General features: G+C 43.4%; 1 protein-coding gene across 1 annotated transcript in view; it reads right to left on the bottom strand.

The window, feature by feature from the left end:
• Positions 1-1323: 1323 nt before the first annotated feature.
• FAM124A (family with sequence similarity 124 member A) overlaps positions 1324-15575 on the bottom strand; it is a 114169-nt gene continuing 99917 nt past the window's right edge. The window contains exon 4 of the mRNA XM_021689448.1: positions 1324-2130. Coding sequence (XP_021545123.1) covers positions 1324-2130 — 807 coding nt within the window. The remainder of the gene's footprint in view (positions 2131-15575) is intronic.

Here is a 15575-nt window from a genome sequence, read left to right as displayed (position 1 = left end):
CGGCTCGGCATTGCCCCCCACGCCAGCGCTTGGCACTGCTGAGGTTGGAATTGTAAACATACCCTCACTGAGTGGGAGAGAGGTGCTATTTAAATCTCATTCATGCTTCCAAAGCAGCAGACACCGGGCAGAAAAGGTTAAGGTTGGGCTAGAGCTCCAGCTTTAATTAAGGCTTCTAGGCACTCGTGGAAGCCTGGCGATGAAACAGTGTTTGTCCAGGACAGTGTTTCATATAAAGCTTCCCATTTGGAGAAGATGGGGGCATTTATCACTCTGTGCCATCGAAGTGCCACTTACAAAGCTTACAAATTATTTAAAAATGGGAATATCAGGGTGTGTGACAATGCATGTTTACTGGAGAAAGTAGTATAAAGTGTGGCTCCTGTCATTTATATAGGTACATATATACATAGCCCTTAGACGGTGGTTTTTATAAAATGGAAGAATCTTAAGACTAGCTACCTCTATGACCAATATCCTATTCTGTAACTCCAATGAGCGGTTCTTCAGTGATCCAAATAAATCCCGGGAGTGGAGTGGTCTTCTGTAGACTCCACTTGTTACGGTGAGGTGTTGTTGAAAAGTGGATGCAAATCTGGTTTTTGGAACTCAAATCATATTTTGATTCCACCAAGAGTCTGTTATTCAGGATAAGTCCTTATAAAGTATCTTAGCTACCTTTGCATAAATCCAGATTTTCAGATGTGCAGGCATCACAGCGAGGCATTACTGTAGTCTGATATATGTTTACTGTTTTATCAAGTGGACTTTTTTCACTCTAAGCACTACCTGGAAATTCTTAGGGCCACTGTTGCCTGGTAATGCAAATATGTATGCAGAATCCAGTAAGCCATGTACATTACATTATTGTGCACTAATCTCTCATACAGGTCACTTAGTATCTTTCCCACATTCAACATTTTGGCTTTAATTGTTTTTCCTTCACAGCATGAAAAATTGCCAAATCAGCTCCGGCTGACTAGGTTTTCTTTTTATTTCAAATAATTATATGAGGCATTTAAATCGTATTAAGTGCACTAAACCATATCTCAAAAGGAATTGGGTATTCAAAAAAAATTTTACAACTTAAGCTCGAGAATTTATTTGCATAAAAATGCAAGTATTTTTCCAGCAAGTCTCTAAAATATGCCACCTCTCAGGTAAGAACGGGTGGTGTGGCAAATGTGCTAACAAACCCATGAGACAGACAGATTCTCGACAGACGTGGGGGAGTGGGCTGAGAGCACGCACGGGTGGTGTTCAGACCCCAGAGGGGCAGTAGGACCTGAGCCTGTGTGTCTGGAATGCCAGAGTAGAGGGTATTCAGATGTAGAATTCCTCCATGTCATTGTCCACAGGACTGGCCAGCACTGGGGGTGGCGGGGCGTCTCTGCCCACGGTCTGCTCAGTGCTGGGAGCATCCCAGGGAGGCTCTGGGGAGGACCCTGTGAGTGAGGAGGTGCCAGGAGTGGGGGGAGCAGCAGCTGTGGCTGAGGAGCTGGAAGGCCCTTTGGTGGAGAAAGGGAGGGAAGCCCAGGCGGTCTCTGTGGTCACCCCACTCCCAGTGGGCAGCAGTCCTTCTCTGAAACCCTTGGGCTTTGACCAGTGGCTGCTGCATCTTTCAGGGGGGAGGGTTGTCTCCACGCTGCTGCAGAACCTACTGGGCGCCGAATAGGCAGAGACCACAGAGAGGTCCGAGGAGGACAGCCGGAGGCCCGTGTCCACGTCGGTCTCCTGGGCCCCCTCCAAGTCATCGATGGAGAGGAGGTGGCTGTGCCTCCCCTCCGACGCCCTGTGCCCTGGGGCATCTGTGCTTGAAAACCACTGTGGTAGAGCTGAGGATCCCGGGGAGGGGTCTCCTGTGGGCAAACAAAACAAGGACTTGCTTCTCTGGAAGGACCAGGGGAGGCTGGGAGGGCTGCTGGCTCGTCTGGCAGATTCCTGCTGGTGCCCAGTCGGCTGGCCTGTCTGGCTGGGCCCTGGATGTGTGCTGTCCAGTAGGGGCTGCTGGCTGCCTCCAAGCATCCAGCTCGGTGCGGTGGTGCTCGGGGAAGGCATGGAAGGAGGTTTGTGCTCTGACGAGTGGTGGCTTCTGCCGGCCTTCGGGAACCTCTTGTGCACTCTTTGCGCCTGTAGGGAGGAAGGCACATCACATTAGTGTAGGGCTGGGGTCATCTGGGGAGGAGGCTGTTAAGTACATCCAGAAACACACTCACCAATAACTCGAAACTTCCAGCAGGGTTGTGGCCATAAAACATTACCAGACATCTCATTCTCCAAACTCAAAAGCAAAGACAGAGGTAGCAGAGCTTGGGGGAGTGTGGATCAGACTTCTCAGCCTGAGGAGACCTCTCTGAACCTAGAAGGAGATGCAACCCCTGGTCGCCATAGGGACTACTACTTGGGTGCTTGCTCCATGGATTCGCCACAAGAATGAGGGCCTGGCTGAGCATGACAAGGGAGATAAAGATTACCAGTAAACACAAAAAGAACACTTGAACGGTGTGTTTCTTTCCAACCAAAGCACCACTGTTTGAATGTAACTGATGGGAAGATGGCGGTGATCACGGTGGGGTATCACAGTCTCAGATCAGATCAAAATGGGACTTGATTCCAGTATGTGTGTGATTGCCAGGATATATCCTAGGGGTGCGGTGGCCCATGGCTCAGGGCGGTAAATCTTTGATGAGTGAGGGGCTATCAGGAAATGAGCATTTACTTACTTGCTATCTGGAACCAGACTCCTCCATACATGCTGCCCTGCAGGGACTGGACAGGAAGGGGGGCTGCTGCCTACTGCCGGACCCCACGGATGCCCCATAGGGCTCAGATAAGCAGTCTTTCCCTCTAACGCCTCACCCTGTTCTGCTATTTCCCCCCCCCCGGCCCCTGTGGTGCATCAGGAGCCTGCTTCTGTTATATGGAACTGGGGACCCCTATACAATGCACTGTCCCACCGGGGCTGCTCTGAGTCTCCCTCTGGTCTAGCTCAGTGCCCAGGCCTTGAGGGCAACCTTACTATGCAAAGTTTCCATTAAATAATGGATTTGGGGACCGTGGATCTGGCTCTATTTAGTATAGGATCATCCAATTTATGAATCCTTGAAATAAGGGTTCTGAGTGTGGTTTACTATCAGGGATCTTTCCTGGCACCCAGCAGGCCCTTCCCTATAAAACAGACACCCTTGCTTCCCTATAAACGGGAACCCGGTTTTCCCACAGCCACTTGGGAGATCTAGATGAATGTAAGATACATTTATTGTGTGTATCTATTACAGGTGAAGGAGGGGAAACTACAATGAGACTCAGTCTTTGACCACATGAAGCTCACATTTCATTGAAAGGATAGGGGATAGAAAGAAATTGCTCGGACAAGAGCCTGATGACAGGCACAGCAACAGGACTGTGAAGGAGACACCATGCATGCCTGCCCAGTGGGAGCAGAGGCGTCTCCAGTGGAGGTGGCCCTACAGGCGAGCCTTTGAGATGGGCAGCTGTCCTCCCGCTGGATGACATGGGTGGAGAGGAGGCTGTGCTGGAGAGAGGCCAACCCAAACAGAGGCTGACTGCTGGCAGGTAGGCAAAGAACATGCGGGAGGTGGGGGTGGGGGTAGTGAGCAGTTGGCTTGATTAGAGTCGAGGTGCGTGCATGAAGAAAAGCACTGATGAAGTTCCCATTGAGAATGGAGTCTAGTGCTGTTCTGGCCAAGGAGACCCTGACTAGGTAAGAAATCTGCACACTCACCCTTATGTTGGAGTCTTAATTCTGTTTTTTATGTATGACCATTCCTTTCACTGATTTCTAAGGTTTTTGCCTAATTGCAGATCTCTCCTAATCTTATAAACAGTCTGACTGATTCATCCTTTCAACCAACACTAACTGAGGGTCTTTTTGGCAGAACTTCTCCACGGGTGTGTTTAAATTTTGAATGGGTTATTAAAGATAGTGATCTCTTTTACCAGCAGTCTCTTGCACCACAAAAATACTCTATCATTTTCTAAGTGCTCTTTGATGTGAAGAAGGTCTGAAAGGCCAGGCACAGATAATTTTGAATAAGACATAATCTTAGCCCCTAACAATGAACAATACAGTGTTCAAGTGTAATAAAGTGAGCCGTGATGAGAAAGTGAGTGGCAATATATGGGCCATGTGAGGGCACAAAGGAGGGAGAGGTTGATTTTGCAGAGAGGTGAGGCAGCATGGGGAGAGGGTAGAAAAAGCCTGCCTTGGGCAGTCATACTTGGACAAAATCTTGGAGGTGCAAGAGGTGTTTGCCAACTGGAGGGCAACAGGTTGGCATGGCAGCACGCTTAGGCACAGAAGCAGCCTGATCAGAGGCTGGAGGCATGAACCAAAGCAGGAGGTGAGCCCTGAGAGATGAGAGGAGTCTCGTCAGGGCAGGGCCCAAATGACATGTCCATATAAGGGGACATCTTTGGAGCCTTATTCGAGGAGCATGCTCTTGGTGAGCATTTTTGCATTCTGAATCTGCCTGAAAAAGGAAGCCTCTGTGAGTAATGCTTCATGAGAAGCAAAAGGCCAAGGTTGCCATGAAAGAAACCGCTAGGGGTCATCTGAATCTTCCCACTCTCAGGGGTAGAGTGGTGTTAAATTTGACTTAAAACCAGGAACGACTGGCAGAGGATGAACACTTGGTGATTTTACAGAGATGTTCATCACTGTGCTTGTTTAACGGAAACCTACCTGTGCTCTCTTATTTTGACTCTATCATGAAGGCAGGAGTTCAGATAAACCCTAAATTATGCTGCTTTGAATAGAGGGGGCACCCGGGGTTGGTCACCAGAGGGGGGCCAGGTGCACCATGGAAGTGCCAGGTGGGCAGGTGGGGATCCAGCTGGACCAGCGCTGGCTGGTGGTAATGGCAGGGTCTGGGGGCAGGGAGTTGCAGGAGGGTGGCCACGAGCTTCCACCACCCCCCGCCCAGCTCCCACGTTGAGTGCATGGGGGATGTGTTTGCAGCAGATCTGGTAGTATTCTCCAGCTCTGCACAGAGAAGTCAGCTTCAAAAAGCAGGGTCTGGTCTGTCTTAAAGACAACTCGCGTAGACAATGGATGGAGCTTCTTTCTGTACCCTTCTGCTGGCGGTGGCTCTGTTTCAGGCCTCTCTTGTCTGCTTGTCTAACTTGACCAGCAACATTGCAGGCTGAGAATGAATCATTGTAGATGTTTCAGGAAACTCTTACCCAGGTGACCTTTTACCAGAGTAAAACATCACCCTGTGGGCCCTCCTTCCATGGAAGCCTTTCTCCTTCTGTGACAGCAGGCCATGTACCTTGGGGTCACCTTCCTTTCTCTTTGGAGCAGTGCAGGCTTGCTGACTCACTGGAAGCCAGTGGTTCCCCCCTTTGCTATTTATGGAACAGAACAGCATTAGATAAATGAATCTGCTTAAGGCAACTAGCCAGGAAGATCTGGTTATGGCTCTGAAATCACCAAAACAGTGAAATGCGGTGATCATTCCCAGAAGCTTCTCCTGCAACTTTGAGCATAGGCAGTTTGCAGTTAGGGAAGTAAAGTCTGAGCTGGAGCATCTTGTTCAATGATCTTGGTGTCAGTAGGCTCATTTGCTGGCACATGGGTAGAATCCCCAGTGAAGGAGACTCTGCCCTGACCCAGTAACCCTTGGGCAATGTCATACTGGAATTCTCTCTGATCCTCACAGCCCCCCTTTCTGAGAAGGGTCATTTCCTGTTGTGTCCTTGGCACAAACACCACCAGTGTGGCACTGTCTACTGTGTAATGAGACAGCAATAGAACTTTTAATCCAGGGACTAATAAAAAAATTAGGGGCAACTCAAGGAAATTGGGCAATGGGCTCACATGAGAAATCAGATTTTTGTTCTAAAGAAAAACACATCTTGCTTCTCCTTTCACTGTCCTCTGGGAAGGTTTCATATAGCCTATGTTGTCTTTGAAATTACTTTTAAAATTTAAAATTGTTTAAAAACTATTACTTTTAAATTTTATTTTATTATGTTAGTCACCATACATCATTAGTTTTTGATGTAGTGATCCACGATTCATTGTTTTCGTATAACGTCCAGTGCTTCATGCGGTATGTGCCCTCCTTAATACCCATCACCGAGCTAACACATCCCCCCACCCCCCTCCCCTCTAAGACCTTCACTTTGTTTCTCAGAGTCCATAGTCTCTCATGGTTCATCTCTCCCTTCGATTTCCCCCCCTTCATTTTTCCCTTTCTTCTCCTGATGTCCTCCATGCTATTCCTTATGTTCCACAAATAAGTGAAACCATATGATAATTGTCTTTCTCTGCTTGACTTATTTCACTTAGCATTATCTCCTCCAGTCCCATCCATGTTGATGCAAAAGTTGAGTATTGATCCTTTCTGATGGCTGAGTAATATTCCATTGTATATACGGACCACATCTTCTTTATCCATTTATCTGTTAAAGGGCATCTTGGCTCTTTCCACAGTTTGGCTATTGTGGATATTGCTGCTATGAACATCAGGGTGCATAAAGCCCTTCTTTTCACTACATCTGTGTCTTTGGGGTAAATACCCAGGAGTGCAATTGCTGGGTCATAGGGTAGCTCTATTTTTAATTTTTGGAAGCACCCCCAGACTGTTTTCCAAAGTGGCTGTACCAACTTGCATTCCCACCAACAGTGTAAGAGGGTTCCCCTTTCTCCACAACTCTCCAACATTTGTTGTTTCTTGCCTTGTCAATTTTTGCCATTCTGACTGGTGTAAGGTGGTATCTTAGTGTGGTTTTGATTTGAATTTCCCTGATGGCTAATGATGATGAACATTCTTTCATGTGTCTGTTAGCCATTTGTATGTCTGCTTTGGAGAAGTGTCTGTTCATGTCTTCTGCCCATTTTTTGACTTGATTATTTGCTTTTTGGGTGTTGAGTTTGAGAAGTTCTTTATAGATTTTGGATACCATCCCTTTTTCTGTAGTGTCATTTGCAAATATCTTCTCCCATGCTGTGGGTTGCCTCTTTGTTTTATTGACTGTTTACTTTGCTGTGCAGAAGATTTTATCTTGAAGTCCCAAAAGTTCATTTTTGCTTTTGTTTCACTAGCCTTTGGAGATGTATCTTGAAAGAAGTTGCTGTGGCCGATGTCAAAGAGGTTACTGCCTATGTTCTCCTCTAGGATTTTGATGGATTCCTGTCTCACATTGAGGTCTCTCATCCATTTTGAGTTTATCTTTGTGTATGGTGTTAGAGAATGGTCAAGTTTCATTCTTCTGCATGTGGCTGTCCAATTTTCCCAGCACCATTTATTGAAGAGACCGTCTTTTTTCCATTGCATATTTTTTCCTGCTTTGTCAAAGATTATTTGACCATAGAGTTGAGGGTCCATATCTGGGCTCTCTATTCTGTTCCATTGGTCTATATGTCTGTTTTTGTGCCAGTACCATGCTGTCCTGGTGATCACAGCTTTGTAATATAGCTTGAAATTGGGCAACATGATGCCCCCAGCTTTGTTTTTCTTTTTCAACATTTCCTTGGCGATTTGGGGTCTTTTTTGATTCCATACAAATTTTAGGATTGTTTGTTCCAGCACTTTGAAAAATGTCATTGGAATTTTGATTGGGATGGCATTGAAGGTATAAATTGCTCTGGGTAGCATAGACATTTTAACAATGTTTATTCTTCCGATCCGTGAGCATGGAATGTTTTTCCATCTTTTTGTGTCGTCTTCAATTTCTTTCATGAGTGTTCTGGAGTTCGTAGAGTATAGATCCTTTACCTCTTTGGTTAGGTTTATTCTGAGGTATCTTAGATGGTTTTTGGTGCTATTGTAAATGGAATCATTTCTCTAATTTCTCTTTCTACAGTTGCGTTGTTAGTGTATAAGAAAGCTACTGATTTCTGTGCATTGATTTTGTATCCTGCCACATTACTGAATTGCTGGATGAGTTCTAGTAATTTGGGGGTGGAGTCTTTTGGGTTTTCTACTTAAAGTATCATGTCCTCTGCAAAACGAGAGAGTTTGACTTCTTTGCCGATGTGAATACGTTTTATTTCTTTTTGTTGTCTGATTGCTGTTGCTAGGACTTCTAGTACTATGTTGAACAATAGTGGCAAGAGTGGACATCCTTGACGTGTTCCTGATCTTAAGGGAAAGGCTCTCAGCTTTTCCCCATTGAGGATGATATTTGCTGTGGGTTTTTCATAGGTGGATTTTATGAACTTGAGGAATATTCCCTCTATCCCTATACTCTGAAGAGTTTTAATCAGGAAAGGATGCTGTATTTTGTCAAATGATTTTTCTGCATCAATTGAGAGGACCATATGGTTCTTCTCTCTCCTCTTATTAACGTGTTCTATCACAGTGATTGATTTGCGAATGTTGAACCTCCCTTGCAGCCCAGGCATAAATCCCACTTGGTTGTGGTGGATGATCCTTTTAATGTCTTGTTGGATCCTATTAGCTAGGATTTTGTTGAGGATTTTGGAAGCCATATTCATCTGGGATAGTGGTCTGAAAATCTCCTTTTTGATGGGGTCTTTGCCTGGTTTGGGAATTAAGGTAATGCTGGCCTCATAGAATGAGTCTGGAAGCTTTCCTTCTTTTTCTGTTTTTTGAAACAGCTTCAGGAGAATAGGTATTATTTCTTCTTTGAATGTTTGGTAGAATTCCCCAGGGAATCCATCAGGTCCTGGACTCTTGTTTTTTGGGAGGTTTTTGATCACTGCTTCAATCTCGTTACTGGTTATTGGCCTGTTCAGGTTGTCAATTTCTTCCTGTTTCAGTCTTGGGAGTTTATAGGTTTCCAGGAAGGCATCCATTTCATCCAGGTTGCTCAGCTTACTGGTATATAGTTGTTGATAATAATTTCTAATAATTGTTTCTATTTCCTTGGTGTTAGTCATGATCTCTCCCCTTTCATTCATAATTTTATTAATTTGGGTCCTTTCTCTTTTCTTTTGGATAAGTCTGGCAAGTGGTTTATCGATCTTATTCTTTCAAAGAACCAGCTTCTAGTTTCATTGATCTGATCTACTGTGTTTCTGGTTTCTAATTCATTGATCTCTGCTCTAATCTTAATTATTTCTCTTCTAATGCGTGGCTTAGGCATCATTTGTTGCCTTTTCTCTAGTTCCTTAAAGTGTAGAGTTAGTTGGTGAATTCGGGATTTTTCTTTCTTTTTTTTTTTTTGAGTGAGGCTTAGATGGCTATGTATTTCCCCCTTAGGACCGCCTTTGCAGTATTCCATAGGTTTTGGACTGATGTGTTTTTGTTCTCATTGGTTTTCATGAATTGTTTAAGTTCTTCTTTGATTTCCTGGTTGACCCAAACATTCTTGAGCAGAGTGGTCTTTAGCTTCCAAGTGTTTGAATTTCTGCCAAATTTTTTCTTGTGATTGAGTTCCAGTTTTAAAGCATTGTGGTCTGAGAATATGCAGGGAATAATCTCAGTCTTTTGGTATCGGTTGAGACCTGATTTGTGACCCAGTATGTGGTCTATTCTGGAGAAAGTTCCATGTGCTCTTGAGAAGAATGAGTATTCTGTTGTTTTAGGGTAGAATGTTCTGTATATATCTATGAGGTCCATATGGTCCAGTGTGTCATTCAAAGCTCTTGTTTCTTTGTTGATTTTCTACTTAGATGATCTGTCCATTGCTGAGGGTGGAGTATTGAGGTCTCCTACAATTAACGTATTGTTATCAATATGACTATATTTTGGTTAACAGTTGGCTTATGTAGATGGCTGCTCCCATGTTGGGGGCATAGATATTTACAATTGTCTCTAACTACAGTCTTTAGTTTAAAATCTAATTTGTCTGATATAAGAATTGCTACTCCAGCTTTCTTTTGAGGTCCGCTGGCATGGAATATGGATCTCCATCCCTTCACTTTCAGTCTGGATGTGTCTTTAGGTTCAAAATGAGTCTCTTGTTGATGGCATATGGATGGGTTCTTTTTTATCCAATCTGCAACCCTGTGCCATTTTATGGGAGCATTTAGGCCGTTCACGTTGAGAGTGATTATTGAAAGATATGAATTAATTGTCATCATGTTGCCTGTGAAGACGTTGTTTTTATAGATTGTCCCTGTAAATTTCTTTTCTATATCACTCTTGGGATCTTTCTCCTTTTATAGAACCCCCCCTTAATATTTCTTGCAGGGCCGGCTTAGTGGTCACATATTCTTTCAGTTTCTGTGGGTCTTGGAAGCTCTGCATCTCTCCAGCCATTCTAAATGACAGCCTTGCTGGATAAAGTATTCTTGGCTGCATGTTCTTCTCATTTAGTACCCCGAATATGTCTTGCCAGGCCTTTCTGGCTTGCCAGATCTCTCTGGATAGGTCTGACGTTATTCTGATGTTCCTCCCTCTGTACGTAAGGAATCTCTTCCCCCCTAACTGCCCTTAAGATGGTTTCCTTGGTTCTAAGATTTGCGAGTTTTACTATTACATGCCGGGGTGTTGGCCTGTTTTCCTTGATCTTGGGAGGGGTCCTCTCTGCCTCTAGGACATGAAAGTTTGTTTCATTCCCCAGATTAGGGAAGTTCTCAGCTACGATTTGCTCAAATACATTTTCTAGTCCTCTCTCTCTCTCCATCCCCTTAGGGATTCCAATAATTCTGACATTGGAATGTTCCATGGTGTCACTTATTTCTCTGATTCTATTTTCATGGCTTCTGAGTTGTTTTTCTCTGGCCTCCTCTTTTCCCTTTTTATCTATTAATTGGTTTTGTAGGGTCACTAATTCATTCTTCTTCCTTGCTTACCCTAGCTGTTAGATTATCTAGATTAGATTGGATCTCATTGATAGCATTTTTAAGGTCTGCCAATTCAGCTTTCCTTTCTGCCCTTAGAGACTCTATGTTGCCATTAATCGATTTCTCCATTCTAGCTATTGTCTTCACAATTGCTAGCCTGAATTCCATCTCTGACATCTTGGTTATATCTGAAGCCATTTGTAAATCTGTGGCATAAGTCATAGTCTCTGAGTCTTTCCTATTTTGGAGGTTCCTCCTCCTAGTCATTCTGTTGAGGGGTGGTTGAGGGAATGTATAGAGTCCAAATTATTGGCCACAACCCAAGCCAGATGCACCTGTTTTCCAGGGACCTTATGGTTGCTCGCCTCTTGTTTTCCCAGCCTGTCTTCTGGGGGAGGGGCCTGCCACACTGTTACTCAGGCAACACTGTTTGGGCAGAGTTGCCCTGCCCCCTGTGGTGGGGGATGGGCTCAGTGAAAACTGGTTTTGGGGGGCTTTTGTTCTCTGGCGGCTTTCTGCGTCTCTTCCGAGAGTCAGAGCAGAAGAGACAATTTCCAACCCTCTGCCTCAGAGCAGAGAGATCGCAGTCTGTTCTTCAGTGAGCTCTCCCGACCACACATCTCTGTTTCTGTCTGTGCTGCTATAAACTGCAGCATCCTGGGTTATTCGCCCCTCCTCAGCGCTCCCAGTCCTTGCCTCCAGGTTGGGGCACGTCTCTGGCCTTTGTGCTTCTAAAACCACCAGCCCCTCCAGTTTGCAGGCATGGCCCCACTGCCCTGGTTTCCATCTGGGGGGCTGCCCTAAAGCCCTTTGCCCGTCGCTACCAGTCTTCCGAGTCTGTGTCCCGTCCCCAGTGCGGGAGGCTATCGCTCACCGGCAATGTAGGATCCCCACGGCCAGGCTCCCTCCCACTTCCATTTATCCTCAGATATCTGCCCACGGAATCACGGCTCCCTGCTTCATACCTCGAAACCAACCAAACGCCTGTAATAGTCTGTTTGTAGAGATCCAGATCTATCTTCTTACATCTCAGGCTGATTTTTGGGTGTTCAGAGTAGTCCGGTAGATATCCAGCTCAATTCTGGGGACCGGTTGGAATAGGTCCCCTACTCCTCCACCATCTTTTCCCCCCAGGAGACCAAAAATTATTTTTAAAGATTTTATTAGCATGGCGGGGGGGTGGGGGCAGGAAAAGGGAGAAGCAGGCTCCCTGCTGAGCAGGGGGCCCAACTCAGGGCTCAATCCCAGGATGCTGAGATCATGACCTGAGCCAAAGGCAGACAGTTAACTGACTGAGCTACCCAGGCACCCCTAAAAATTATTTTAAATAAAAATGTTAAAATAATTCTTATTGAACTATAGTTGATATATTAAAAAAATAGAATAATTATGTTGTACTAATATTATATATTGTGAAATGATCACCATAATAAACCTAGTTAATCAACAGTGCTCAACGTGGGAGCTGGGCGGGGGGTGGTGGAGGCTCGTGGCCACCCTCCTGCAACTCCCTGCCCCCAGACCCTGTCATTACCATCAGCCAGCACTGGTCCAGCTGGAACCCCACCTGCCCACCTGGCACTTCCACGGTGCACCTGGCTCCCCCTCTGGTGACCAACCCCGGGTGCCCCCTCTCTTCAAAGCAGCATGATTTAGGGTTTATCTGAACTCCTGCCTTCATGATGGAGTCAAAATAAGAGAGCACAGGTAGATTTCCATTAAACAAGCACAGTGGTGAAAATCTCTGTAAAACCACCAAGTCTTCATCTTCTGCCAGTCATTCCTGGTTTTAAGCTAAAAATTTTTTTTTTCTTGTAATGTGAACTCTTAATCTGCTCTCTTAGCAGCTTTCAATATACAACCTGGTATTGCTAACCAGTCATTAAGCTGGGGCTTATTTATTTTATAATTGAAAGTACACCTTTTGAACAGCTTCACTCCCCATCCCTCAATTCTGGCAACCACCAATCTGTTCTCTGTATCTGTGAGTTTGTTTTAATTCCACATCTAAGTAAGATCATATGGTACCTTTCTCTGACTTGTTTTGCTTAGCATACTGCCTTTGAAGTCTATCTATGTTGTTGCAAATGGTGGGATTTCCTTTTTTATGGCTGAAAAAAATTTTTTTCTTTATACATTCATCCACTGATGGGCGCACACAGGTGGCTTCCATATCTTGGCTATTGTAAATAATGCTGCAATATACATGGGGGGTGCACGTATCTTTTTGGGTTAGTGTTTTCATTTTCTTTGGATGAATACTCAGAAGTAGACTTGCTGAATAGTATGGGAATTCTATTTTTAGTTTTTGAGGAACCTTCATAGTGTTCTCCACAGTGGCTATAGCAATTTCCATACCCGCTACCAGCCTTTACTCCACATCCTTGACAACATGGTATTTCTTGTCTGTTTGATACTAGCTGCTCTGAAGGGTGTGAGGTGGTATAACATCTGTAGTTTAGACTTGCATTTCCCTGATGATTAGTGATGTTGGGCACCCTTTTATGTACCTGCTGGACATGTCAATGTCTTCTACAGAAAAAAATCTCCAGATTTTCTGCCCATTTTTTAATCACGTTTTTTGTTTGTTATTGAGTTATGTGAATTCTTTATATATTTGGATATTAACCCCTTACCAGATAAATATTTGCAAATATTTTCTCCCACTCAGGTTGCCTTTTTATTTTGTTGGTTTCTTTTGCTGTGCAGAAGCCTTCTAGTTTGATGCAGACCCACTATTTATTTTTGCTTTTGTTGCTTTTCCTTTTGTTATCAAATTGAAAAAATCATCACCAAGGCTGATGTCATGCAGCTTACCTGTTTTCTTCTAGGGATTTCAACATTTCAGTTCTTATGTTCAAGTGTTTGATCCACTTTAAGTTCGTTTTTGTGTATGGTATAAAACAGTGGTCCAGTTTTATTCTTTTGTATGTGGCTATCCAGTTTTCCCAATACCATTTACTGAAGAAACTGTCCTTTCCACATTGTATATTCTTGGCTCCACTGTTGTAAATTAACCAACCATATATGTGTGAGTTTATTTATGGACTCTCTATTCTGTTCATGGGTCTATGTATCTGTTTTTATGCCAACATCATTTTTATGGCTAGAGCTTTGTAATGTAGTTTGAAATCAAGAAGTGTGATGCCTCCAGCTTTGTTGTTCTTTCTTAATTAAGATTGCTTTGGCTATTCAGAATCTTTTGTGGTTGGATACCAATTTTAGGATTATTTGTTCCAGGTCTATAAAAAATACCATTGAGATGATAAGGATTCCACTGAATATGTAGATTGTTTTAGACTGTCTGGACATTTTTATAATATTGATCCTTCCAATCCATCAGCATGGAATACCTTTCCATTATTTGTATCTTCTTGAGTTTCCTTCATCAGTGTCTTACAGTTTTCAATGTAAAGGCCTTTCACCTTGGTTAAATTCATTCTTAGGTATTTTATTCTTTTGAGAAAATTATAAATGGGATTGTTTTCTTAATTTCTCTTATGGTTGTTAGTGTATAGAAATGCAACTAATTTTTATATATTGATATTACATCCTGCAACATTACTGAATTCATTTATTAGTTTTGACAGTTTTTTGTTTGTTTTAGTATAGGCTTAAGGATTTTCTATATATAGTATCATGTCATCTGCCAATAGTGACAGTTTTACTTCTTCCTTTCCAATTTGGGTACCTTTTATTTCTCTTTCTTGTCTAATTGCTTTAAGACTTGCAAGATTATGTTGAATAAAAGTGGCAAGGGTGGGAATCTTTGTCTTGTTTCTGGTCTTAGAGTAAAAGTTTTCTGCTTTTTCACAATTGGGTATGATGTTAGCTGTGGACCTCTTATATATGCCTTTATTATGTTGAGGTATGTTCCTTCTATACCCAAACTATCCAGAGTTTTAATTGTAAATGTTGAATTTTGTCAAATGATTTTTCTGCATCTATTTAGATGATCATACAATTTTTATCCTTCCTTTGATAATGTGTGTAACACTAATATACGGATGTTGAATCATCCTTGCATCCTGGAATAAATCCCACTTGATCATGGTATCATCCTTTTGAAATTCTCGGGACTTCTTGGATCTGCATGTCTGTTTCCTTCCCCAGGTTAGGAGTGTTTTCATCCATTATTTTGTCAAATAAGTTTTCTACTCCTTTCTCTCTCTCTCCTCCTTCTGGGGACCCTTATAATGTGAATGTTAGTCTGCTTGGTGTTGTCCCATAGGTTCCTGAAGCTATATTCACTCTTGTTCTTTTTTCTTTTTGCTGGTCTAATTGGAGGAGTTCTGATGCCTTGTCTTGGAGTTTACTGATCCTTTCTTTTGCTTCATCCAGTCTGTTATTGAACCCCTCTAGTGCATTTTTTCAGCTCAATTACTGTTTCTTCAGCTCTATGACTTTTTATGTGGTACTTATATTTTTTTTGTTGAAGTTCTCACTTTGTTCATCCATTTTCTCCTGAGTTTAGTGAGCATCTTTATCAGGTAAATCACTTACCTCTGTTTCATTAAGGTCTTTTTCCGAGATTTTATCTTGTTCTTTCATTTGGAACATGTTCCTTTGTTTCTGCATTTTCTTTCATTCTCTGTGTTGGTTGCTATGCACAAGAGAAAACAGCCAAATCTCCCAGCCTGAAGGAGTAGGATCATGTGGGAGATCAAACTATTATTCAATCTTGCTCTAGCTCTTCATTGTATCTCAGAACTTTGTGTTTGTCCAAACAGTCTATTTTATTCCAAGTGGCTCCAGACCTGTGAGTGTCCCAAAGGGAGGATCTCAGTCAGCACCTAGATTCAGGCTGACTGAAAGCAAGAACCTCAGGCAGCAGAGTTTAAAATATGCAAAT

The sequence above is a fragment of the Neomonachus schauinslandi genome, chromosome 3 (genome assembly GCF_002201575.2).
Source record: "Neomonachus schauinslandi chromosome 3, ASM220157v2, whole genome shotgun sequence".
In the NCBI taxonomy this organism is placed as follows: Eukaryota; Metazoa; Chordata; class Mammalia; order Carnivora; family Phocidae; genus Neomonachus; species Neomonachus schauinslandi.
The sequence above is the reverse complement of the archived record's forward strand: the minus strand, read 5'-3'. Positions and strand labels throughout refer to the sequence as shown.